The sequence below is a fragment of the Pieris rapae genome, chromosome 14 (assembly GCF_905147795.1).
Source record: "Pieris rapae chromosome 14, ilPieRapa1.1, whole genome shotgun sequence".
In the NCBI taxonomy this organism is placed as follows: domain Eukaryota; kingdom Metazoa; phylum Arthropoda; class Insecta; order Lepidoptera; family Pieridae; genus Pieris; species Pieris rapae.
The window spans coordinates 6,375,822-6,403,688 of record NC_059522.1 but is presented as its reverse complement, the minus strand read 5'-3'; the positions used below and the strand labels follow the sequence as shown (position 1 = coordinate 6,403,688).

Sequence of the window (27,867 nt, the reverse complement as noted above, 5' to 3'; positions counted from 1 at the left end):
TAATCATATTATACGGTTGATTTCCACAGATAAGTAAATAAAAAAAGTAACATTTCGTCTATTCTAATCGTCTGTGAATACTGTAATTTATTTGACATTTTTCTGTCAATAGCAGCTGTCAACTGTCAGACTTATATGTCATAGGCTATTTTGAAGCGACGCTTGCATATTGTGTCAATTTCTCCGGGTTTAGAGTTTAGGTTTGGTGTTTATAAGATAAACTTACTCTTTATTTCCTTACTATATATATAATTAGTAAATTTTGACAATATTATAACAGTAAATAAAGTTTTGTAGTTGGAAGTAAATAAAAAACATGACTACTTTGGGTCCCAAAAAGGATGGGGGTCCTAATGTGGACTTCTTTCAATCATCGGAATGCCTAACACAGTTCGATCAAATTCGTGTGTGGTTGCAAAAGAACTGCAAAAAGGTAATTAGATGATTTATTTTACTCAATGATGTTTTGGTAGTGTAGATGATAGATTTAATAGTTTTACTAATAAATGTCAAGTGTAAATTGACCATACATACATAAAAACCTTTTATTGCCCTTCTTTCAAAGCTATTTATTTTCAGCACGTTCAAACTGACCCACCAACGAAAGAAGGCTTAGCACAACTTGTTATCCAACTTATTCAATACCAAGAAAATAAACTAGGTAAAAATGCTACAGATCCACCTTTCCTGAGGCTTCCGGTAAGATTTACTATATACTTACTATATTTCTCTCTCTATGGTCTATTTGTATCTTCTTTTAAGAGATGTGAAACCATTTTTTGTAAAAAATCCATAGTTAACAGATTGGAATATGAATAGTTTTCTTATAAGTTAATGTATATTTGTTTAAAAAACTTTCTGTATGAGGACCAATATGCTAGGGTGGGTGTATTTAGAAACAAATGAAAAATATGTAGAAAATGCTGCCCACATCATGAGCCCACCCTACATACACACCATCACATACATACCCACACTTTTACATCATCACACAACACAACTAATTTAGGCTTAGTTAAATAAATTAAATCACAATTAGTCACATGTATTAAATATTTTTGTTTGTTTGTTCCCTTTTATAAATCTTTTTGTTGTTAAATGTATCATGTATTCCATCTTTGGCTATATTCTCAGTGTATTTGTTTGTAATTATATATAATTTATGTTAGCTGTAGGAGTACTAAATAAATAAATAAAATAAAACATAATAGATAATAAATAATAAATAAATACATATTGTAAAAGATAACTCAAAATACTTTCAATGTATATATTGTGAAAAAATCTTTAAATATATAAAGTAATTATTGCTATATACACAACATATCAAATAAGTTTACAATGATGCACTATAAAACAAACATAACATTAAAAAAACATCATACTTTTTTTTTTTTATTTATATCAATATAAATCAGCATTTGGAAAAATAAACTGATTACTTGGATATCCTCTTGATCCAGTGTTTTCAATTGCAAACAGTGATCCTGCTTCAGGTTCTTGAGCTAGTTGCATAGAATTGAGGTCCCGTTTACTTGTAGTAACAAATAATGTTGCAAAGTTATGACCACCCCATATTACTGATGTCACTTTGCTAGCAGGCATTTTGTGCTGCTCTAAGAGCTTTCCAGCCCTTGAATCTATTTTAATAACCTGATTCAAATAATAATCATATTAACATATTTGTATAAAGAGAAATGAAAAGAAATATTATTTTAGTTTTTGGTAAATCTAAATACTCATTTATGAAATGTAAAATTTTAAGTTTTAAAATCATTTTAAGATTCTTTAACTTTAAGATTCAGTTCAAAATAAGAGTATTTTTTTATTACAAGTTACCTTTCCACCATCATAGCAAGCAACCCAAAGATTTCCATCTGTATCTATAGTCATACCATCGGGAACTCCAGTGACATTATTTATTTGAAAATCAAATAAAGTTCTTCTGTTACCTGCAATTTACATAAAATATACTTTGTAATAATAATAATTTATAAGTAATACAAAAAATATAAAGTATCTAAAAAAACCTCATTTATATAAAATTAATTTATAGTTAAATTATATTTATAATTTTATAACTAAGATTATACATATATATTATGAAGTTATTATTATTTCTCGTCTAATAATTGTAAGGGTCTACTGACTTGACTAGTCACAAAAGCAACCTAATAACTTTATGTTAGATGATGATGCTATAAAAGTAAAACTATGAAGAAACCATCGAAATACTCTTTTTTCTTTTATTCAAATTTAATTATTTAAATAAACACCTCCACAATAGCAATTTATTCTTAAATCTTTTGGTGCTGTAATAAGAATTGCAAACCTTTGTAACATTAGGTTTGATACCTTTTCAATAATTTTTGATTTAGGCATCAAGCACAGAAATCTGGTCACCTATTTGAGTACATACGATCCTATTATTGATTCATAGGAAATTGAGGTGTATTGGATCTCGAATTTACATTGCTGTATTTTCAATTGCATAACAATATATTTCATCAATGAATTATATTGCAACTGTCACAGATTATAAACTAATGTACTTACGTATAGAACCAGTATCCATGTCATAATCGAAAACTTGAATGTTTCTCAAAACAGAATCAATGTAAAACATGAACAGATCGTCTGAAGTCCATGCAATGCCATTAGATATTGATACAGGCATTACTTTCTCTGCGGGGTTGATATAGTTTTCCTTTGTTAGCATATAAAGTGTACCTTGTTCTTTCTCTACACCATTTTCATCCTCCTTGCCCATTGTTCCTGGAATTTTAGTAATTATATAATATGCCGTAAATTTTAAAATTACCGTCATCGGAGGGGGGCAACTTAAAATGAAACTAATTTATTAAGTTATTAATTTAGGCTTTTAAGTAAAGAAACGTTACTTAAAAGTGCAACTGCTCAATCTTTCTTTAATAAAATACGTAGTGTGACGTAGATATTAAAAGGGTCTCCATTTTTTATTAAAAAATTGTTACCAAACCATAGCCTTCCCCGTCTATCAACTTTGCCATCATTAATGCGGTTGTCAGGTTTGCCCAAATCCACAGCTGTTAACAACCTCAAGGCACTGTCTCCTTGTTCTGAATCCCACGATAGTAGATATAGCTCCGCTCGTGATGATACTAATATCAACTTCGGGTAGTCTTTAACGGTGACTACTAATGAGACGGGGCCGTATACTAAAAAAAAATTATTATCCTTGAAATATACTGGCCGTATACTGCAAAAAAATTATTCTTTTATATCCATGAAACTGCTTTCATGGATATAAATGCAAAATCTCTAGATTATTTACTCAATACGACGTTTTGAATGCTTGACAAGACTCTCAATGCCTCAGCAGCTTAAATCGAGCTATGTTATAATTATAACATACTTTAAACAATATAATAACAATACAAAAGTATGTGTACAGAAAATTCATCGGCATAGTGCTTATTTTTCCTTATATAAATTGAGTAATAATGTTGTTGTGTTTAATTTTTATGTTACATGAAAATGATGAAATATGACATTTGATACCTATTCAAGCGCCCATGGCCCCTTTACATATAGTACAAAATATTACTTGTTTTCGAAATCGATCCGACAAAAGTACTACAAAAACTAATATTTGTTTTATTTCTTATACATTACATCAACGCGTATATAATTTGTTTAGAATTATTGTCGAAAGAAATTTTATTGCTTCACTACCGGCAAGCATACCTATTTCCCGTATTGTCACGTTTCCGGTTTCTGCATCGAGTCTGTAGATTTTTTGCGCGCTTATATCTGTCCAGTATAAAGCATTTTCATTGTCTGCCCAATGTGGGCCTTCGAAGTGGTCTCCGCCACGTACTAACTGAAATTGACTATTTTTAACGGTTGTGTTCAAAGGATATATCAGGTTATGTCTTCGTTCATATCAGAATCGAAATTGAAACAGACACGAAAGTTCTGATTGGTAGGTTTTTTCTAATGCGAATTAGAATGTCAAATTTGAACAGCTTATTTTTGATACAACACCCTCTGTCTTCTTTGCCGATGAGTTAGGGATGCCAACAGATTCGAATTTAATGACGTGGAATAAGTGATACCATGATGATCTAATGTTCCAAATAAAGGTATATATTTCATTTCATTTAGAACGTGAGCGTAATTAAATCGCCAGTTAAAAAGTTCTTATTGTTATTATATAATTACTAGGTTAAGGGCCTGTTTCACAATGTATGGATAAAGTACCAAATAGCTATGCAACACATAAATTATTCGAAAGATAAAAGTTCCGAATAAGAAACTTCGCGTTTCATGGCGAATAGCTATCTGACAGTCGTGAAACGCAAAAATACTGTTTATCCTACCAGTAAGTAATAAATAGCTTATTTGTAATTTATCCGGACATTGTGAAACAGACCCTTAGTAATGCTAGGCCAATACAACTTAAAACACAAATCCTAAATAATTTCGATCAATGTATTTATTAGTAAAATATATGACCCTCAACTTACATTCTTTATAAATGGTGTCGATGATTTGTATCCATTCGCTGAAACTATACATAAAATAGCACAGCTTAAATAAAACCACATTTTTCAATAATTATATGAGCTAACGTCGAAAAAAAACAATTAAGAATAAATTTCACGCAATGCAACAACACGTCTGTTGCTTAATGAAATCGAACGAATTGTATTTAGTTTCGTCGACAGAGATAGAGCAAAAACTTCCCATGGTCATGTCTAGGTTGAGAAACCACGCAACTTTTATATATATTATATATATATATATATATTTTTGCATTATAATTCAAGACGATAGAATTGTAAGGAAAACAATTAACATTTAATTATGTTTATAAATTACTTATTTTATATTACTAATTCCTGTTTAGTTACTTATAAATAGTGCTTTGCGAAGCTGCGTATTTTTTAGTAGTAGTAAAAAAGTTTATTCATTTTTTAAAAATTAAATCAGTCATAACATAATACACAGCTTTTACTATTTCTAGTGGATCTTTGTTACTTTAGTGTATCATTGTCTATTATTGTATACACAGGATAATATTTTGACAAAACATCATTTACATTTCGAATTATTCAGAAAAACATTGAATATTTTAAGTAAAGACATGATTACATCATAGTTTTCCAAATATTGGCATGTTACGATAAAATTCACATTGACATAATATCTCAAAGTACTTAAAGATATCTTTATTTCGTCAAAGAGATATAAACTCGAAACGGTTTGTGATCACGACCTTGTTCTTTATTTCTTAAATCGGGTCCTTCCGATGCGTCTGTACTTTTTATTAAATACAAAATTGCTTTTTAGGTTAGTGGGACAATCGCTTGAAGGGATCAGACAATGGTTATGATTTATAGCAATCCGTAATGGCAATCGATTATTTTGCAAACAATTTCTGAAACATATTTGGAAAGTTTTATGGGTTCCTTGCCAGATATGTTTTAAAATATCTTTTTATAACCCCTTTGTTCCATGGCCTTTAAATATTAATGTTTGATACAAGGAAAATGCTTAATTGCCTTATTTTTACAAACGCATGACCTTTATTAATTTACAAAAAGAAACATTGTTTAGAATTTTAACTATAATAATTTAATAATTTTTAGGTACTCATAATTTTTTCTAATATTCATTAAAACCTGTGTTAGCATGTATACTGTTAAAATTATATTAAATAATGATAAATAAATTTATCATTCAAGCCCTGTGTTGCAAATGAGGAAATTCATCAGCACTATTATCATCACTGCACTATGCATTCTTAAGCGGATAGAGAGAATGAATCTTACCAGTTAGTCCGGTCAATTTAGACACAAAAATAGTGGTTAAATAACAATTATTCCCACAGAGCCAAATTTTGGTGGAGAACTGGGGTTAAGCATTACAAATAAAGTTTTAAAATCCCCATCGATCCCATGTGTGCTAAAAAAGTTATTTGGGTTCAAAGGTTAAAATTTTAGTTTTGTTTATTTTTTCTCGAAAACGGTTAGTTTTTGAAAAAAGGTTTCAAACCGAAATTGTAGAGCGCTAAATTCTCTACCAAAATGATCTTCATAATTTTTTTCCTAAAACACTCCTGAGATATCGTGATGCTAAGGAGTGACATAATACATGATATGCACATATAAGCCACGTATATACATAATCAGGCACTTAAGACAAGTATAAAAACCTATTTGTGTCTTTTATACATATCATACTATTTGGCTCTGTGGGAATTATTATTATTTCGAATGTCTATATCAACCGGACCAAGTTCATAATTTAACTTATATTCAAAGTATATTTATGAAGAGGAAAAACATTAATAAACCTTCATATAATATTTACAACAAAATAAACTCTAAACTTAAACTTCATCCTAGAGTTTAGTATGAATGTAAGAAAGTTAAAACAGATTGGCTAAAAACTCTAACATATGAGGAAACTGAGCACATTTTAGTACGAGTTCGCTAGTTTGAGACATACATACCTAATTATATACTTACCAACATGTACACACCCACACACAAACACACACAGCACACACACACATGCGCACATACACAAACACGCATGCATAGAATAAGTTCATAGCAAATCTATGAGAGAAACTATGAGAATATGTACAAATAAGGGAAGTAGCGAGTCAACCCCAACCCCAGTGTCTCTGACTACTTACGGGGGCTGTCTCATACTCATATAATAACGTAAAATTTGATTATTTATTATCTCATTTTAAAGTGAATATTTTCAGATGAAAGTGTTCATGGACATGAAGCCGGGTGGCTCGCTGTGCACAGTGCTATCCACCATGTTCCGCTTCAAGTCGGAGCAGCGGTGGCGCAAGTTCGACTTCCAGGTCGGTAAGGTATGCACCCGTTCGCACGCTGCCTCTCACGCCGACCCCCACAGGCTAACAATGCTGGCGCGATACTTCTACAACTAATAGCGTATTCATATTTTCATAGAATACAAAGAAATATAAAACCAAACAAACTTGGAGCAAATATTCTCCAATAGCAATAATCAATGATTTAGAAGTAATTTCAAACGAATCTTTACGAATAAATATTTTCTATACATATTTATGTTAATACGTATATTATCTTAAATTCATGTGTATATTTAAGTGTTGTCTATATTTTTTATTACCTCTTATTACTTTTTTTTAAAACCCTCTTAACAATGCAATAATAATTTAAAATTATTGTTTATAAATACGTATTTGGTTTGTATTTAGTGTCGCGTTGGCCATTCCAAAAGCACGATTTATGGTATGATTAACCTTTACATTATACACTTTAGTTACACAATATTTTTATCAAGATTCTTCCACAAGTATAGCATAGGTATATTTTTAATATAACCGACTTCAACCAAGTAAAATTCTTTAGTTTGACCAGTGTATTTAAGCTTTTCATATGTTTAATTCTAAATCCAATATCCATCAAAATTCAGTGATCTAATGATTTAATGAAGGAATAAATAATATTTTTTGTAGAAAAAAGCCTTTGAAGTCGGTTTGGTCCCAATCTTCTCTCAGAAAAATAGTCTTTAGGTACCTAGATTTCTAGAAGAAAAGTATCATTTCTCGGGTCTCCTACCTTTCATTTCACGCAGGGTCATTAAAGGTATGGGTTTGTTTTAAATGTAAATATTGTAAATCATATTTGTGTTCTGTTTTGTCACTAATCTGGGTAATATGACTCACCCCTGTGTGCATGTTTTGTTTTCAAAATAGTTGTGTGATTTACAATAATAGTCCATAGTAAAAGTTTAGCTTTAATACTATTTAAAATCCTTATTGATAACCCTAATACACAATTCTTATTTTAAAAACTAACCAAGACACTTTTATCCTCAAAAAGAACCCTGTGTCACTGTGACATTGACAGGCTTGACAATTGACCATCGATATGATAAAATTAATTAGGTCCCCTTTCTTCCCTTTCCCCGATATTTCCTTTGCAGAACCCGTCTCGGAAAGACCTGAACGTTCAGATGATGATGGAAATAGAGTCGGCTCTTCTGACCGCTGAAGTGATCCGTTCACCATGTATCTACATACGCCCCGAAGTTGATAAGGCCACTGCTAATAAAGTTAAGGATATCATTAGCAATCATCAAGTTGAAGTTTGCGGTGAGTTTTAAAAAAAAGTGTATTATATTCTGGCAATTGTAAAATCTATATTGTCAATGCCTTTTATACGTTTTTATATCGTTGACTTTGATGTTTTTTTGTTTTATCTATTCATGATTTAACCATTTAGAAAAACCTTGGCCTTGTGGCTTCAGCGTGCGACGCTCATACCTGAGGTCGTAGGTTCGATCCCGGGCTGTGCACCAATGGAGTTTCTGTGTATGTGCGCATTTAACATTTGCTCGAACGGTGAAGGAAAACATCGTGAGGAAACCGACATGTCTTAGACCCAAAAAGTCGACGATGTCTGTCAGGGTCTGGAGGCTGATCTGCCTATTAAATTTAAAAAATGATCATGAAACAGATTCAGAAATATGAGGCCAGGACCTAAAGAGGTTGTAGCGCCACTGATTTATTTTATTTTAACACTAAACATGTTGCTGATGATGGTGATGCTGGCTAAGATGTTTCAAAGTAAGTTTTATTAAACTATTCAGATGAATAAAAATGTAATTCATGTAACAGATGACGAAGAAGACGCGACCCACATAATATATCCAGCAGTTGACCCGCTGGAAGAAGAATATGCAAGGCCGGTCTTCAGAAAAGGTAACCATGCCCTCATCCACTGGTACTACTTCCCGGACAGCCATGATACGTGGGCACAAGCTGATTTACCGGTGAGTGTTGATTGTTTCGCAATTTTTTAATCAATGACAATAATCAATTCAACAAAAAAAATGTGAGCCGTCACGGGATGCCTGGTAAATGTGAAACATCGACATTATTTTGTAAAAGTAATATGCAGAAAAGAACAGAGTGTGATAGGAACCAGGTAAATATCTCATAATGATAAAATAAAATATTACGATTTTTTTCCAGATAACGATGACTATTTGTTGAATAAACATTATTTTCATTAAATATTTTTTATGTGAAATTTACTACTGCATTTAGACTGTACCTTGTTTGATGTGTATATCACATACACGAGTCGCCACGGCATGCGTCGCCACGCCAGAAATCGGTTTTACGTGCGGCTATAGATGTTTCACATCAAAAAAAAAACAAAAAAAGTATTCAACAAATATTTTTTACCAAAACCAAAATTTGCTGTGTTGCTTATTCGTTAATTTTTCCTACATCATGGATTTGACTTGACTGAAGACGTAGTGAAATATAAATGAGCTATGATTTCAGATGACGCAAGTGGATTAGAACTTGATAATAGAAATGTTTATATTTTTTTTTGTCTTTTTTTTCACTACGATCTGTCACATACTGGGAGACATTAAGTAGTTGGTAGGTCGGGACTTGTCATGACATGCTCGGAATGCGACAAGGGTCACATCCTACTTTACTTAATTAGGAATGTTTATATGAATTTACAGGTAGATGTTCCAGAAACAGCTAATTGGGACTGCAATAGGTCAGAGCCGTACCGTGTGTCCGCCACTTGGGTGCTGGATGTACCAAATTATAACGAATGGATGAATGAAGAGGACTATGAAGTTGATGCTAATGGAAAGAAGAAGGTAATCTGACAGTTCAAAATATGAGTAATGACTAATTTATCCAAAGGTCTATGATGGGCGTGATATATTAATAATATTTATTTGCAAGAATATGATGCAATAATGTTTTGGTGGTACAATCGAATGTTCGCATATTCTTATACACATACAATGGCGTGCAAATTTGTCTTAAATTGAATTTTACATAGATATTACATATGAATCATACTATAGTCAATCCTTATAATATTTTATAACTTCATCATAAATTATTGAAATATATGATAACGTTATCAAATTAATATTAATTATAATAATTCACGACAAGTAAATTTTTAAAAACTATTGCATTTTTTACGATATTGCATTATTTGTGGAATTCATTACTTATTAAAAAAAAAAATTAACTGAATTAAACGTTTATTATCGTAATTTACAATTTTTATACAACAGTCGTGGTCAGCGACTTACACTTCGTATTCGCACATAAGCAATTTAATTAAATACTTTAATAACTTAACTTAAACACTTATAGAATTCTTTGACATGTGATCAAATTGGAAGGCAATCAACAATACTTGACGTAATGTCAAATGTCTTGATGGCTAATTGAAAATTTTTTATTTAGGGAAAATGGGGCGTGACAATTGTAAGACCAATATAATGATATTTAACCATTGTAGGTGCACAAACTGCGTCTATCAGTAGACGACTTAATTGCCGGCGGTGAACCGTCATCAAAGAGCAAAAAGGGAAAGAGGAAACGCTCGCCGTCCCCACCCCCACAAAAACACAGCAAAAGGAAGAGGTAAATTAAAACAACATTTATTATTCGCTTGTCATACGTCTAAACTTAACTAAGTTCCTTCTTAAATTATTGAAAACATTTGTATGAGTATGATTTTAACAGTTTAAAATAAACCGGGACGAACTGTAAAACATCAAAATCAAATGGAAATATCATGAAAATGGTAGTTCTACTGTCTTTTAATATGATATGTTATTATTTGACATATACGTACGTATCTACGTATGTATACGCATTTTAGGATATGAAAAAAAGAGCATTTACGGTATTAATATATATATATTATTTCACTTCTCAGTCGTGGAGCCAAAAAACGAGAAAATGATGTTGATGAAGAGGAGGACAACGCATCACGAGACAACACTGATGTTACTCCCGCGCCTGAAGTGGAAAGACAACCTGAACGTAAGTCATGCAAATTAATACAATAAACAAACTTAGGGTCCTTTAAGAAAAAAAATTAAAATCATTTTTCTTTATTTATTTCTATTCTTACTAGGGTTGCCTGGAAGAGATCGCTTGTTAGCGATAAGGCCGCCCGTTGCATCCCTTGTAATTTATATATACTGTGTTATTTGTATTTCTTTAGCAACGAAGTGTAAATAAATAAATAAATAAAACGTGCTTGAGAAGGCATTGAGTCTCCATGGTCTGCGGCATTATCACATAACAAGTAGTAAAGTAAAAAGCAAAGTAAAGTAAAAAGTGCTTAAAGAGAAACGTCTTGGAATTCTTAATTATCTTTTTTGTTGTCACTACAACAGCATTACGTCATTATAGTTCGATACTTAAGAAGAGCATATGACTTTTGTGAGATTCGGACCTAAAGGAAACAAAAATAGGGAGACTTTTAAAGGAGAGTTTTAAATACTTTGATTTTAGTATACCTCTAGATAGTACTAATAAAAAAACTCAATTAAAATTCAACATGGAATTTTAAAATGTATCCTAATTATATGTTCTTTTAAGAATTTGAAGTAAAATAATTAAAGTCTAAATAAAAGTCTTGTTTAGACCCCTAAATCGTTTATTGAAATCCTACTTAGGTCCTAATCTGACTGTAAAACATTTGATGCGTTATTCCTTCAAAATAAACATTTTGATAAATTCCCATTTATACCGATTTTAATTAAATTAATATATTAAATTGTCCCCTTGAAAAAATGTTTGCCTACTCGAACTATGTAGGTTTAAAAGTAATTCTAAAAAATGATATCTTACAGCAACTCCAGCTACATCCTCAACGGCGGCCGCAGCATCACAAGAGCCTGCTGCTTCCACCTCTGAAGCCCCAACTACGCCTGCACCCGCTATAGAGCACGATGATTCACAGGGGAAACACAGCGATTCCAACACACAGGTACCAGTTTATAAAAATATCTAATGTTATTGGATAGAGAACACCGAAGTATCCAGTTAAATATTAATTTTATGTTTAATTAAAAACTTTAAAATAGAATTTAATTTAATATTAATGTATGAAGTGAAACTTTTTAAGGCGCATGAGGGTAAAATTTTAACGGAACCGTCACGAACATGTGCAGCGTTTTTGTCAAAGAAAGGGAAGAGAGAGATTGAGATCGATTGAAAGAGTGTGAGAAAGGAAGACTTACTAAAAATTCACGCTATTGGTAGATGTATTCGTTTAGTAGTTACATATTCTAATATCTGACTACTTTAGAGTAGTAAATCCAAATGTTTTAGTTATTAATGTTATCATTACCACGTATACAGTGTGCAAACAGTGTGATTATAGATATACAAATACATGGAATGATACATATACTGTTAAATGATCATCTATTGGGACTTTTACCTTAGTAAGAATTAAATTACAAAAAACTTCATCACTTCTGACATGTGTTCTTTGGACCCACGCACTTTTTCTTATTGTCATGTAACATGCTTCATATATGCGGCATGCTTGCAGTGCCTACATTTTATTTATATATCTTATACTTAATTCGACAACAACATATGAGAAAAGCTCAAAAATCTTAATTATTAGCTCAATTCATTTAAATAGTTAGTTCAAATATTGTTTTGAATTCGCAGGAAACAATAATAAAGGAAGAGATGGAAGATAACGTTACAGACCAGACTCACCACATAGTCGTGCCCTCGTATTCCGCCTGGTTCGACTACAACTCCATACACACGATAGAGAAACGCGCTCTACAAGAGTTCTTTAACGCCAAGAATAAATCTAAGACGCCCGAAATCTATCTCGCGTACAGGTAATATAATTTTTCAAATAAATTCAACATTATTTTCATCTTTAACAATATATGTCGATCTCTGGTCAGGCTTTTTTTTATCTGTTTATATTTTAATATTGTGATTTTTTCTAAAGGCATATAGAACTAAAGATATTTTTTGTATATCTTTGGCTATATCTCAAGTGAGCATTACAAATAATAAACAGAATTTGTTTTGAGGTAGACGTATTTGTTTGTACACTGGTTAAACAATAGAGTTGCTTGCTATATTGGTTTGTTATAAGATTTGTGTTATTTATATAGGATAATCAGTGTGTTATTATTGTGTCTTTCTATCGCTTTAGTAACTGTAAAGATAGAATAATGAGGAAGAATAAATAAATAAAAAATCAATGCAATAACTTAGTATAAATGGTTTTTGGTGTACATAGTTGTATTGCGAAATAAATAAATAATCAACCTCCATCAACATCCGTTTTGTAACAGATACAGAACACATCTGGATGTGTATCATATCCGGCAAATGGGACTGTCAAAAGGCGCCAAGAAACAGATTTTCCTAAAATTGGAAAAAAACTCGTTTCGAGACGAGGCGAGACCTTTGTTCTCAACGCAACTTTAACGAACAATTCTTACACCAACACTTCTGGCTATTCTATATATGTTATGTGAATTAATTTTCATTTTTTTTTCAATTACCTTTTACAGAAACTTCATGATCGACACTTACCGCCTGAATCCCACAGAATATCTCACGAGTACGGCCTGTAGACGTAATCTAGCGGGGGACGTGTGCGCAATTATGCGAGTACACGGCTTCTTAGAACAATGGGGACTTATTAACTACCAGGTTCGCATATTATTATTATTTTAACGTGACTTCCAAATTCTCAAAGTAGATTTACAAAGCCTAAATTTCATGTTTACCGCACATATTTTTTTCTTTTGTTTTTGAAAACAGGTTTTTTATTTATTTAATGATATGTAATATAAATTAATTCATATAATAGCCGAACTTGCGGCACAGCTTTCTTTAACATCATACTAAACTCTATGGTTTTTTTTCATCTCGAAAGAAAATGCTCTATTAGAAGACATTATTTCTATAATACTTGTTTCTGGTTGAATGGAATTAATTTCTATACAATGAGGTTTTAGTCCTTTGTAACTTATGATTTATTTCTAATAATAAGATAAGGTTCAATACATATTGTATGCAAATATTTACGTTTGATACATCTTCCTTATGTATACAATTCTACTGTATGTGTGTATGTGAAGTCACTGAACTCCTCTTAAACCGAACGACCGGTCCGTTGGACCGGTTTGAATGAAGTTTGTTATATGCGTTTGGGTGACGCCCTAGATGTTTTAGATTCACAAAACAGTCAGTCAGATGGCGCTGCAATAGGTATTTTCTGACTTTGTTTAATATCCTAATCGCTTGAAACGTCATGCAGGATGTCTGTCCGCTAATGATATATATCTTATGTAATAAATATTATTATATTTCTAATTTTATTGTGTTGATTTAGTCTGTAAGGAGAGTGAGTATTTAAAATTAAATGCTTCACAGGTGGAGGCCGATGTACGTCCCACAGCCATGGGACCACCTCCAACATCTCATTTCCATGTGTTGTCGGATACCCCTTCTGGGTTGCAGCCATTGCAGCCAAGACCCACTCAGCCTATACCACGACCGGGTATCTTGGGTAATTAGCTGATGATCACTATATATATCGTTTCATTTTGATGACACCGTATGGTTAATGAAAAAATAGTAAAATAATCCTTTCACAATATAACTGTTTTCGACCACAGTAACTTACAGACACGGCAATTCATAAAAATCTTTAGTAAAATTGGCAATCCGGGATAACAGTGGATTTTGCGTAAAACGACAATGAAGAAACCACTCTACTTTCGTCGTAATATATGGAAGTCGTTAAAGGCAGTGGTTGAGATAATGACATGTACAGGTGTTAATATTAATTTCTTATTGAAAACATTTCCACACATATTCACTGGTACATAAAAAATAACTAAGAATATCACTTTGAAACTGACCTATAAATTTAAATCCGAAACGTATACCCTTACCGACCCAAATAGCTGATATCTATTAATGGAACAGGTCTCCATAGTTGCGGACCATCTGCGTGAATGTAAACGAAAGAAATGTTTGTAAAAGAAGTAAAACTTTGTGTCTTTCGCGGCTGACTCCGGTCGCAATGCCTTCATGGGATTTCTAGTAATTTATCACAAATTATTCATTAAAAACAGTCGCTACACCTGACGGCCACATCAGTTTTGAACTAAAGTATGCTTTAAACTAGAGATGAAACGGATATCCGGTAACTATCCGGTATCCGGCCTATCCGGTGGCCTCTATACTATCCAGCCGGATACCGGATAACTAACTTCTAGGCGGGATGCCTATCCGGCTGAATTAAAAAAAAATCAATGAAAATGTTGGTTTTGTCAGCAGCACATAAATTTTAGAATGTTTAAGATACGTACTACGTATCTTAAACAAACTAAATCTGTGGCCATATGAAAAGTCATACTGAGAAACAATGTAGGTACTTATCATTGTCTAAATCTATGAACACAGAAATACTCATTTACACCTGAACATATCATTTAGCAATATGATTCATTTAAAAAAACTAATTCGATTGGTGTCAAGAACTATTTAGTGGTAGTACTTTAAATAAAATCTTTGCATAATAGAAAACGCAGCAGTACCGAAAGTTGAAGCAGGTCTTCCTAATGGAACGGAAGCAGGTGCGCCAATTAAAAGTGAGCCCTCGGTCAAGACTGAGCCAACCATTGAACAGATTTCGTCTGCGCCGGGACTCAAAATGGATCAGGTATTTCAAATTTATTTATAATACAACTTCAAAGACACCCTGTAACTTAGAATACTCAGGTTCCTGTAACCAAACTTTGTAACTCACAAATAGTTAGCATTGTAAAAACTTAGTGTATTTGAAATATTATTTTTAGTAGTTGATTTTATTATTAATTAATATTATTATTGTAATGTAAGTCGATTCTTTTTACATTTTTTAAATATTAGAATGGCCTAAAACCAATACCAACATGAATGTATTTTGTGTGACTTCAAATTTTGCTAGTTGTTTTGGACCGTTGAACCCTAGAAAAGGAAACGGCCTAAAAACCTATGATTCAGATTGTATACAACAATATAATAAATGTCGGATTAAGTGTAAGCTTATTAAATGTTTTTTTTTGTTTCTAAACATTGTATAACAAACAAATATAAGAAAGATATGTCTTTTTTTTAAGGAATCTCGCTGTTGGCCTTAAGGGCCTTTAGAGCTTAGCTCTGAGATATGTTAGGAAAAGTTCGGAATATTTAAGCTTTAGTAGATATAAATTTGAATTAATCACATTAGTTTCATAACAATTTGAGAGGTTTTCAAAAATTTTAGTTAGCATAATTATATGTGGCACACTACTTGATATTGATTACATGATAAATGTTTACATATTAATGCTATTTTATAAAAAAATTATAGCTGTTTCATAGCTAGCCATTCGTCATTAAAGTTGATGGTGGCAGATTTCGTTTTCTTCTGGAATCGAAAATGTTTTTTTTTAGTATGACGTAATACTTTATTTATTATTATATATTTTAGTATCGAGGCGGCACTCGCGGACGAGAATGGACAGAACAAGAAACCTTACTTCTGCTGGAAGCGTTGGAACTCCACCGGGATGATTGGAACAGGGTTGCAGCTCACGTTGGAACCAGGACTCATGATGAGTGTATTCTACACTTCTTGAGGCTGCCGATCGAGGATCCATACCTCAACGACAGTGAGTAGTTGGTTTATATATATATATATAAATTTATTATTATTTATTACTCAGCTATACATAACAATTACACAATACAAACGAATATTATATATGAATCAGAAAACAAAACTAAGTACATACACGTACGTACGTACGCAGAAAAAAATAAAAAAATAAAACGTAACATTAAAAAAATACAATTAATGCTTATATTTCAAAGAAAACGCTAAATTGCTACAGATTGTTTTTATAACATTCTATTTGACGATGTAAGTTTTTACTACTATATTTGTAATACTATACTATAATATAACAAAAACCTTAGCCACAGCAACGCTTGGCCGCTGCTAGTTTATAACTGTATATAGTTTAACATATAAAAAATTCTACACATTTTCGGTTATACATTTGTAAACGTCATACCAGGTGGTGTTCTGGGTCCTCTCGCCTACCAACCAATCCCATTCAGCAAAACCGGAAATCCGGTAATGAGCACCGTGGCCTTCCTTGCATCTGTGGTCGACCCACGCATTGCTTCCAAAGCCACCAGGGCTGCGATGGACGAGTTTGCTGCTATCAAGGTAAAATTTGTTTATATGCGTGTTTGTGTGTACCCTAATTTCTCAATTTTTTGAGGTGCTGTGAAATTGGTCACAGTTTACAATTGGTTACATATATGTATGTTAGCAATTATCGCACACTTGAAGCCAAAAGCCCTTTAGTTCCCACACTCATAAATTGTAATATAACATTCTCCTTTCCTGGTTTGTTGTTGAATAAAGTTATATTCTTTATAGGTAAGTGTCAAATAGATTTAAGAATCCTTCAGTAAGCCAATTTAGATCTTTTTTAATTCAGCCTCGCAACCCTACTAATCCCTAATTTTATGTTAGCTAATATTTTAAACGATCTAAGTAACTCCCAGCTTCTAATAAAAGGGTTAACAAACATTTAAACATCCTTCCAACAAACACCCACAGAAATTAACACCAATAAAGTAAATTTTGGGGCAGTCATATTTCTAAAACTTCTTAAACATACGTTTACTACAAGTAGCGGCACGAAACTCTAGCGCTGACCGTTATTGCGCAGAAGTAAATAATAAGGTACCTGAAGGGGGCTAGCGGAATGAAGAGCGTCGATTGGCTCTCCAGTCGCATTCCGTCCCCCGCACCACAGTACACATACGCAGCAATGCCCACCACGTATCGGCCAGCGCTAGACTTACGTGCCGCTGCCTATAAATATGTACGAAAAAAAAACTAAACATTTTTACAGAAAAAATAAGGCTCTAGGTCCAGGTTGACCCGAGTCATTGTATAACGGCTTCAAGTAATGTATATTTTTCCAGGACGAAGTACCAGCAGCCATGATGGAGGCCCACGTGCGAGCCGCAGGTGCTGTGGGCCCTCAAGCCGCGCTCGCGAGTACTGGCATCGCTGGTACAGCGCCTGAAAATCCACCTGGTAATTTGAATCTTTAAATATCAATGAATTTCTTTTGTTAAAACATCGTCTGTCTCATGTAAAACATGTGACTGTTGTCTATGATTTGTTTAAGTTAAATATTTTGTAAGAACAAAAATTATATAAAAATTATATGATGGTTTAAACTATATTATAGTGAATACCATAAATTTAATAATGATATTTGAGCTGTGTTGTCCTAGTGGTTTTAGCATGCGACTCTCATTGTCATCTCACCTGATATCGTAGGTTCGATTCTCGGGTATTAGCACCAATGGACTTTCTGTCTAGGTCCGCATTTTTGATTCGCTCAAACGGTGAAGAATAACATCGTGAGTAAACCGGCTTGGGTTAGGTTAGGTTAGTTAGACCCAAAAAGTTGACAGCGTGTGTTAGGCACAGGAGGCTTATCACCTACTTGCATTGTAAAATGCATCTTAACCTTCAAACTATAAGATGGCATTGCAATAATAAGAATTCACACGTGCTCAGTTTTGATAGCGTTGTTAAATACTTCTTACACAGAAAAGAAGGAAGGTAGCGAAGTAAAAGCTGAGCCCATGGAAGTGGAAGGGGAGGCAAGTGGAGAAGCAAAGGTCAAGGAAGAAGCAGAAGCAGCGCCGCCGGCAGAAGAAAAGGAGATTAAAGAAGAAGAAACACCGCCTGCGCAGGGTAAGAACTTACTTGTGTATAAATAAATAATTCTGTGGTGATCTTGTGAGATTAAAAGTTACAATCTCGCGAGATTTCGGTTAATTTTCGATAAAAATTATAATATTTTTACACGACCACCAACGAAGTGAAATAAATCTCACCAAATTCATCCATTTGTATCTTATCTTCACCATTTTTATTCAATCTTTCCCCGCTATCTCTTTTATTATATCTTCCTAGCTTTGTGGGAGGCGTTTTTTTTCTGTTTTCATCGTATATACCAAACCTAAGAGGTAATAAAATGTACCCATACCGTAATGAAGTGATTTAGGAAAGTAAATGAAATAGAAGTGAGAATATAAATTATATGTATTGTGTAGTTTATGTTATTAATCCGAAGATTATCCGAAGATACTTATAACATAAACTACTAGATATTTTCGTTTTTTATTTAAGTTTGGTTTTTCGACATAGTTGCAGTGAGTTTTCTGAAAAAATATTATTTGTACAAGCATTTAGTTTCACCTTTCGTACAAGTAATTTATTCACCGTACTGTTGCACATAGTATTGTCTTTTATTAACATAACTTTTACACATTTAAAGAAAAAACACTTTTTTACGGATTATAGTTATGTATTATTGTATTTAAACTTATAATTATTTGGACATAATTTTAAATTTAAACCGACGTTTCGCGTGCTTTAAATTTAAAATTATGTCCAAATAATTATAAGTTTAAATACAATAATACATAACTATAATCCGTAAAAAAGTGTTTTTCTTTAATTTATTCACTTTAAACCTCTTCAGATCCACCAGCAGTGGTAGACGCGAAGCTGCAATCTGCAGCGGCTGCAGCACTTGCTGCTGCGGCGGTTAAGGCGAAACATCTGGCGGGCGTCGAAGAGAGGAAGATCAAGTCCCTCGTGGCTCTTCTCGTGGAGACGCAGATGAAGAAGTTGGAGATAAAGTTGCGACACTTTGAAGAGCTGGAGGCGACTATGGAGCGGGAAAGAGAAGGTAATCTTTGTTTAAAAATTGAATAGATATTCATTATTTTAATATAAATTCCAGTTATTAAATTTAAAAGCGCATTTTATCCTCTTGTTTGGTTAAATGTTAAAGTATATACTCGGATGTTAAAAAGGATTTTTTTTTAATCAGATCAAAATAAACTTAAAAAGATAAAAAAGGCCGGCGACACACTTGCCCTCTGGCTTAGTGCGTGCGATATCACATTACATACCAATTACCATCTATATAATATATATAAAATTATCGAAAATATTTATAGATAACTTACAGCTTAAGTTTCGTTTCTAACGTGTTTTGTTAATCTTTAGGTCTAGAATATCAACGACAGCAGTTGATCCAGGAAAGACAGCAGTTCCATTTGGAACAGTTAAAGGCGGCCGAGTTCCGTGCTAGAAACCACGCCATTCAGAGGTAATTTTCTATAACCTCGTACCATTTGATTAAATAGGCATTACAACCAATCTAAATTTTAAAATAATTGCACTTCCTATAAGAGGTATATACAGTATAAAAAAAAACAAACAAATACTTAAATAAAACAGTTTTAGCAACAGTGAGCATATATATGTAATAAAATGATTATCAATAAATGATAGCAATTAAGCAAAGGTTTTTTGAAAAATTCTGCGAAATTTACTTATTATCTACGTATGTTACGTGATCTATTGTTATCTATGGATGTCCGAAAAGTTCTTCAGAACAATTCATTTAATCTAGTTCCTAAGTAAAATCAGAAAATATTCGAACAAAAAATACTTCTTGTAAAAATTCAAGTGACAATGCAAAAACCCACAGACTAACAAACTCTCAATATTCCAATTAAATTAAACGTCAGTTTTGACAGATCACAGAAAATCAACAGTCAGAAAGAAATAATTTTATATCTTTTCATGTATATCACTTTCATAATAGTAAAAAAACGATAGCTAATATGAAGTATCTGGTATCGTTTCTTATAGGCTTTAGTTTTAACTTTTTCAGACTGGATTTACTAAATATATTCAACAGGTTACAGGCGGAAAGCGGTGCACCAGTTGGCGTTCCCGTCCCGGGAGTAGTACCGGGCGTTCCCGGGGTTCCGGGAGTTACAGTGGGACCGCCCCCAACTGAAACAGGACACGAGCCGCCTCATCAACCAACTCCGCATCATCACCCTTAAGTAATAAGTTAATATAAGCTAACTCCTAGTTCTTATTCACCTAGAAATAAAGTCTATTTTTATTTAGAATAGAAGTAATTGTAGAACATACGCTTCAACTGATAGCTTGATATTGTAAGGAAGGAAACGATGGAGTGTTTTATACTCACCCATTTTTAAAAGTCATCATAAGGCGCTAACATACAGAAAAGGGGCAAGGTGAAGGCGCGAAACAGATAAGGCACGGATGCGACTTAAATTATATCAAAGAGGCGAAGAGGCACAAAGAGTCATTACGGAGGTTGACTTTATCTTGATAACATGTCTTCATCTTCAGATGACGAAGATAACATGTCTTCATCTTCAGATGACGAAGATAACATGTCTTCATCTTCAGATGACGAAGATAGCATGTCTTCATCTTCAGATGACGAAGATAACATGTCTTCATCTTCAGATGACGAAGATAACATGTCTTCATCTTCAGATGACGAAGATAGCATGTCTTCATCTTCAGATGACGAAGATAACATGTCTTCATCTTCAGATGACGAAGATAACATGTGTTCATCTTCAGATGACGAAGATAACATGTCTTCATCTTCAGATGACGAAGATAACATGTCTTCATCTTCAGATGACGAAGATAACATGTCTTCATCTTCAGATGACGAAGATGCGCTCGCTTTGCTGCAACTCATTAATATGCGGGACAGGCGACGAAACGACGTGCGCGTGCACGTTGAGTATAATTAACAACGTGCCGTTTACGTACATTTTGTGACGCGTTTTGAAGCAGCAAGATGCCTGCACCTTACGCCTTTTCTGTGTTTCGCGCCTATGCAATAAATAATAAACAACTATAGTCGTAAAACACATAAGCATATTTGATTATTGTCATAATTAAACACGTTTAAATCGAGTTGTTGTCTTTAATATACCTTCATATTATATGGAAAAGGTAATAGTCTCATAATCGTCAATAGATGCATAAAATACGCCTAAATTAATATACAAGTTCTAAATACCACGGTTATTGAAAAACCTCGTACCCATGGCAACATAGTAAGTAAATTTACTTTTAAAGATATGGCCACCCAGTTTCTATAGTTAGTATGTGTGTGTATTTTTACCCTTAAACAAACAATAAGAACATATTTTACATGTACTCGTACTATCGCATTAAGTATCATTATTCAGTGTTTTTTGTGACCTTTTATTTTTTCAGTTATGACAATTTTTCGATATTATCGAAATATTCAATTGTACCTACAAATAATAATAATAAAAACATATATTTAATAAAATCTATACTAAAAATAAGCCTGAAAAATTTGGCTACTTGAACACAATTAACTCGGGAACTACTTTTGCATTATTATTTTTTGTATTAAATTGTCTATTTTACTGTGCTCCTACCAGCGTTCCATTTGGTAGTTGATAAATACTGTTCAAAAGCAAACATACAGCCCGCTTTGGTTTCGTTCTATGCCCAAACCTTGATCAAGATTTTTTAAAATAACATAGTAATACGTTTCAGTTATGTTAACTATTCAATTGGGCGTATTAGAACAAACAAAAAAAAATCAGTGGCACTACAACCTCTTTTGGTCTTGGCCTCAGATTTCTGAATCTGTTTCATGATCAATTTTTAAAACTCATAGGCATGTAGGTGATCAGCCACCAGTGCCTGACACACGTCGTCGACTTTTTTTATTAGAACAAACGGTAAAGCGTAAATTTAATTTTAAAATACACAAATAAATTTACACTACAGTACATATACACTATACAAAACAATGGATGGATTCATAGATATATTTGTTTACATTTGATTATTATTTTTTTAAGTAGCAAAATTTTCTTATGAACACAGTAGTGTATTGAAAATTTAGCTGTAAACATGTGTTTTAACCAATAAATCATGATTCACTAAATTACAAGATTAAACTTCAAAACATCGTTAATTTCTTATCAAGAGAAGTTATTAGTTCAAGAGTTAATCACGTTAGATTCACTGTTTAGAAATAAGTTTCTACGTAACCATAAAAAAGCGTAAATGTTAGTGGTCGCATAAAAGTTTTGATAATGAGACTTTTGGGTGGGTTATTAATAATATAATGTGGTTATTAACAATATGGAGCAAAACATATAAAAAAATATATTTCGTAATTTATTTAAAGCTTTTTGTAACTTAGTTTTATCACTTACGTGCTTTTCTATTTCAGATCAGCTAAGTTGTTTTCAATTTAACTAGTAAGTAATATGCTTATGTTAACGTGAATTGTATCGCATCTTTTAACATATACTTTACCCTTTAAGATCTGTCAAATAATTATAATGTTTTATATAATATCTTGGTAGAATTTTTTTTCACTAAGTTTATATTGAAAGTTCGATGTTTTGAAAGGAAGTGGTTGAAAACTGTAAATGTGACTTAAGAAATAAAAAACTACGATAGTAAGAATTTTTCCTTTTTTTCATCCATTCATACGTTTTCTCATTGTTTCAAAAGAAAAATATCGCAGCATTCATTGTTACTAGAAATCGGTTTTTCATCAACAGGATCGGTTCTTGAGTGAATTGTTTATTCCTATATTTATAATGGAGAATGTTTTTACAAATGTTGTTCGGGCATTCATACTATCAACCCTTATAATGACATCACAGGCGAAAAAGCATAAAACATTCTATAAAATGGCTCCAGTAAGTATAACTTGTTTGACTATCAGAGCGCATTTTATTAATATAAAGAGACCATTAATAAGCCAATGTTCTTATCCAATTGATGGCCATTTCTATCCTATCTATCCAAATCTGAAATATTTTTTTGTTATAAAATCGAGTTGGGACTTAAAATTTTTACGTTCTGTTTCTAAGGCACAAAATGGATTCGGGCTTTTTTGACCGGACGGATTTGTCTGAATGTTTGTTCAGACTACTTAAAGCTTATAAAATATTCTTAAAATCTCTTTTGATAAAGACAATTAACATTCATCAGATATACGTAAATGACAAGCCGGCAATATTCGCGCACGCCGAGAGTCCAGTTTGGGATGTTGATACGCAATCACTATTCTTTGTAGATGTGCACGGTCAAAATGTGCATCGTTATGATTATGCCACCAAGAAATTATACACTAAACATATTGGTATGTACATCTTGATTAATTATAAAATGGCTTTGATGTTACCTGGTAACAGATGTAATTAGGATTAGTGAACAAAATTTTATTTTTAATCTTAAGCTTAAGAAGTGTTCTGTGCCATACCCGATCGAAGGCTTTCAATATGTCCAAACTTACCGCCAGCGCCTCTTCCTTGGACTCAATTGCCTCTGCCCACCAATGTGTAAGGTAAATGAGAACATAATCAGCTGAGCGATCACGGCTAAAGCCATATCTTATCAGCTGGTGTTCCTCTAGATACCGCAAGAGCTGGCCGTTTATATAGGTTTCTATTCATTTGGAGAACGAGGAGGTTATAATAGACATAACTAGATATAGAACTATAGTTGGATCAGAGCGATCGCCTTGTTTTGGGAAACAAATGTATTGAAGCGGTCTCCATCGCCCGCCGCACTACTTTCAGGATTTCTATCGTGCAAACGGCTCGTATATATCGTACATAAGTGAAGATAACCAGGATTTACTGATTGAAGACCTTTCTTTTCAGTGCTATAGAAAGAGGTACCGCATCATATCTTCATTCGCTCCAAAAGCTGCCCATGCCTGAGAAATACGTCTGTCCACTTCAGCTTGACATTCTCAGCATTAATTCATTTATTCCAGTGAAATGTTGTGCCCAATATTGATATATGCCTGGTTCCTTCAATCTTGGTCATAGCATTACAAATACCGGCAAACTTCTTGAACATTAAGTGGAGGGAAATTTGCGCATCGCATCGCAGCGCGGGATACAAACGTCAACTGATTTCCACGGCGATTTCTCAGTGACACCTAAAAATCGCTTCTGCATCTGACATTTGTTCAAGATGTTTGCCATACTAACAGTATAAACCTTTTTTTAGATTACGGTCAAGTGAATGTAGTATCTTTAGTAGCTGGTTCTCGAAGGTTATTAGTAGCGGTTCGTTCCGCGTTATACTTGCTTGATTGGAATGTAACGGGTGATGCAGCTTTGAGACTTCTCACTACGGTAGACCAAGGACTGCCTGACAATATCATAAATGAAGGAAAGCCAGATGGCGAAGGACGGTTTTGGGCTGGTATGAAATCAACTTAACTGTGATTTTTCTCAGGTTTTGATAAAGTATAATCTTTACTTCTTATTTTCTTGTACTAAGGGGGCAGCAAATTACTGTGTCCCTTAACCTAATATTTTTTCTGTACGATATTACTCTCCCGTTCTAACCAAATTTATACTCCTTGATTATTACCCTGAAGATAGAAGGAAGTAAGTTATAATGAACGAGAGAGAAAACACGTGAAGAAAAATAAAAAGGAAAAGTCTTTTTTTTTTGTAATTGGACATCCAAAACTAACATAAAGTCATTTTTATTTAATTTACTTTCTTTGCACAAGCAACCCAATGGTAAGCATAATGAGCCTTTGTCAGATCTCTGTCTCTCTCTCTCTCAGATATGTCGGTTTTCTGACGACGTTTTCCTATAACGTACGATTTACGGGCAAGTGTTAAAACATCCAAACAAAAAACACTTGTACAAAGCCAGCGAACGATCGTTATACGCTTTATTTTTCCCTCGTCAGGTACTAAAGGCCCACAAATAGGTGATGACGTACAACCCGACAAGGCAACTTTATATAGTTTTGAACCGGATCAAGAGGGTTACGTCGAACCACGCGTCGTCCTACGCCCGGTTTCTATATCTAACGGATTGGCATTTTCATTGAATAATACTATTATGTACTATGTCGATTCGGCTACTCAAAAGATCGAGGCGTTTGATTATGACGCGCAGAGAGGGGAAATTAGTAAGTTCTTTCAGATTTAATAACTATTAGTAACATTATCAGTTCTAATTGTAAAAGTATACCTTATTATTGTACAAATTAATTTTTAACAAGGTATATATCCTAATTAACTATAAATAAAAATTATTACACACACTTTTTCAAAAATATTGTTTCTTAAGGGCCTGTTTCACAATGTATGGATAAAGAAAGTAAAGCCACAACTACAGCACAATTCAAATTTCGTTAAATTCCTTAAAAAATAAACAGTTAAAAAATTAATCGAAAGAACAACCACCTACTTCGGTATAGTCTCGGTATAGATTGTCAATTGATCATTCTCATAGGCCCTGACGTAATCAAATTTCGTCTGATAATTCGTCCATGCTTTAAAAGAGTTTAGCACTAATTAAATTATTGCGCATAAAAGGTGGCAGACGAACAATTTTGGACATAACAACCTATGGATACGATGAGGCAATACCGGATGGCTTGACAATCGACAGTGATGGACACTTGTGGGTCGCTCTTATGTTTGGCGGAACTGTAAGTATTTTCACAATTGTATTTTGAAACCGATAAAGATAACTTTATTTTCACAAATACCTCGTTTTCTACTCTGAATTTTTTGTTGAGGACAAAAAGTTTTAATTCTATCTTGAGATAAAATTTGAATTTTAATTACATAATATGTAATATATTTAATTTATATTACTTATATTTTTTCTATATTTACTAGTTTCAAAGCCGATTTCCTTATGTACTTCTCTTCCAGATACTGCACATAGACCCAGAGGCAAGACAAGTTATATATGGGTACAAGCTGCCCGGCGTACGAACAACCTCTATTTGTTGGGGAGGCCCTGATTTAGATGAACTTTATGTCACCACGGGACGAGAAAAAGACGTCATCGAACCGTTCGCAGGCGCCATCTTTACGATAAAGAATACTGGCAGCCGAGGAGTTCCCGCGCATACATTTAGATACGACAATGCGGATAGTTATTAAATAAAAACAATTTCTTAACCTTGTTTTATTTTGTTTATTATCTTTTTTTGCCCGTTTTTTATTAAATATAAGAGAACTATCTCAAAATTGCATACAAAACTTCGTAATTTTCGGATACTGGTACTTACAGACTACAGACGTTGCTTAAGCTCGCTGACACAGCTTCTTCTCTAGTGTCGGCTGTGGCTGTGGACGCCGTTGTAGTGCATAGCTCTCGTAAAGAAAGGGTTAGCAAGAATGTCTTTTCCTCTTTTAAAATAATGTTTTAAAGAAAACAATTCTATACCGTAAACTATATATAATAGGTATTAATTCTTCAGACTATAGGAAAAGCGATTGGACGATGTAAACAATTCTTCAAACTTTCGTTTAGTTAACTAGTTCAATGTAAATTACTGCTAAGAATAAAACAAAATGTATTAAATTTACAACTACATTTACTGGCATAAAGCGAGATATTCGTAAACTGAAAGTTAAGGACAGTGAACTAAACTTATTTGATAAAGCAGCATTCCTAGGCACAACAGTACTTTTTCTTTATTTATACATGGTAAATTCCAGTAGGGCCCACACGACAGTATACTAAGACAGAATACTAGCATAGCATCTGCAAGAAAAAAGAAAGGACATTTTTAACTATAATAAATGCACCTTTAGGGCCAGTTTTTTGATCCGTAGTTAACTCAACTATTGGTCAAATATCGTTACTAATAGTTAAAATTCAGCAAAATGCGTTTTTTGATCCGTGGTAAGAGTTATTAATGGTCAAATATCTAACCATTAGTCAAAAAAGTTAACTACTCAGTGTAGGAAGGTTAAACAAGGTGACCGCTGGTTATTCATAAAGTAACAGCTGATTGTGACAGAAATCAAGCTATGATAAATACATTTATTATAAGAAAAAGCAAAAAAATAATAAATAGTCAATAACTAAATGTGTAACGGAATTAACATTACTGTAGATTTTAATGAATCTATTAAAACAAATCTATAACGTAAATATATTTATTAAAACGCATATCATATGTTTTACAATAAAATCACAAGTATAATACTATTAAAAAACGATAGCTTTCACCATTTGGTGCAAACTCAAACACACTGGCGACTGG

The 27,867-nt window shown here is 33.0% G+C and overlaps 4 protein-coding genes across 5 annotated transcripts; 3 read left to right on the top strand and 1 right to left on the bottom strand.

Annotated features, from left to right (window-relative positions):
- The first annotated feature begins 172 nt into the window (after window positions 1–172).
- On the top strand, window positions 173–21,734 carry LOC110997317 (SWI/SNF complex subunit SMARCC2). Of its 2 annotated transcripts, none has more exons than XM_022265420.2 (20): window positions 173–433; window positions 580–699; window positions 6,764–6,868; window positions 7,981–8,149; window positions 8,675–8,829; window positions 9,541–9,684; window positions 10,347–10,471; window positions 10,770–10,876; window positions 11,695–11,831; window positions 12,527–12,708; window positions 13,399–13,540; window positions 14,267–14,402; window positions 15,424–15,563; window positions 16,356–16,536; window positions 16,945–17,099; window positions 17,870–17,984; window positions 18,510–18,656; window positions 19,450–19,659; window positions 19,983–20,085; window positions 20,683–21,734. In XM_022265420.2, exons 1-20 carry the CDS (start codon window positions 317–319, stop codon window positions 20,831–20,833), a joined length of 2,841 nt encoding a protein of 946 aa, XP_022121112.2. In that variant the 5' UTR covers window positions 173–316; the 3' UTR covers window positions 20,834–21,734. The 2 variants fall into 2 exon arrangements, with proteins under 2 accessions (XP_022121112.2, XP_022121111.2); XM_022265419.2 differs by having other exon boundaries at window positions 6,764–6,877.
- On the bottom strand, window positions 1,257–4,704 carry LOC110997318 (regucalcin). The gene is made up of 6 exons (XM_022265421.2): window positions 4,509–4,704; window positions 3,727–3,862; window positions 2,994–3,197; window positions 2,557–2,775; window positions 1,840–1,952; window positions 1,257–1,653 (listed from the first exon to the last, which is right to left on the bottom strand). The coding sequence occupies exons 1-6, from the start codon at window positions 4,587–4,589 to the stop codon at window positions 1,405–1,407; spliced, it is 1,002 nt and encodes a 333-aa protein (XP_022121113.2). The 5' UTR covers window positions 4,590–4,704; the 3' UTR covers window positions 1,257–1,404.
- On the top strand, window positions 21,092–21,734 carry LOC123689689 (acidic repeat-containing protein-like). The gene is made up of 2 exons (XM_045630969.1): window positions 21,092–21,133; window positions 21,164–21,734. Exon 2 carries the CDS (start codon window positions 21,164–21,166, stop codon window positions 21,566–21,568), a length of 405 nt encoding a protein of 134 aa, XP_045486925.1. The 5' UTR covers window positions 21,092–21,133; the 3' UTR covers window positions 21,569–21,734.
- Window positions 21,735–23,332: 1,598 nt separating this feature from the next.
- LOC110997342 (regucalcin) lies at window positions 23,333–26,780 on the top strand. The gene is made up of 6 exons (XM_022265460.2): window positions 23,333–23,518; window positions 23,814–23,964; window positions 24,843–25,040; window positions 25,543–25,767; window positions 26,177–26,292; window positions 26,522–26,780. The coding sequence occupies exons 1-6, from the start codon at window positions 23,417–23,419 to the stop codon at window positions 26,753–26,755; spliced, it is 1,026 nt and encodes a 341-aa protein (XP_022121152.2). The 5' UTR covers window positions 23,333–23,416; the 3' UTR covers window positions 26,756–26,780.
- Window positions 26,781–27,867: the final 1,087 nt, after the last annotated feature.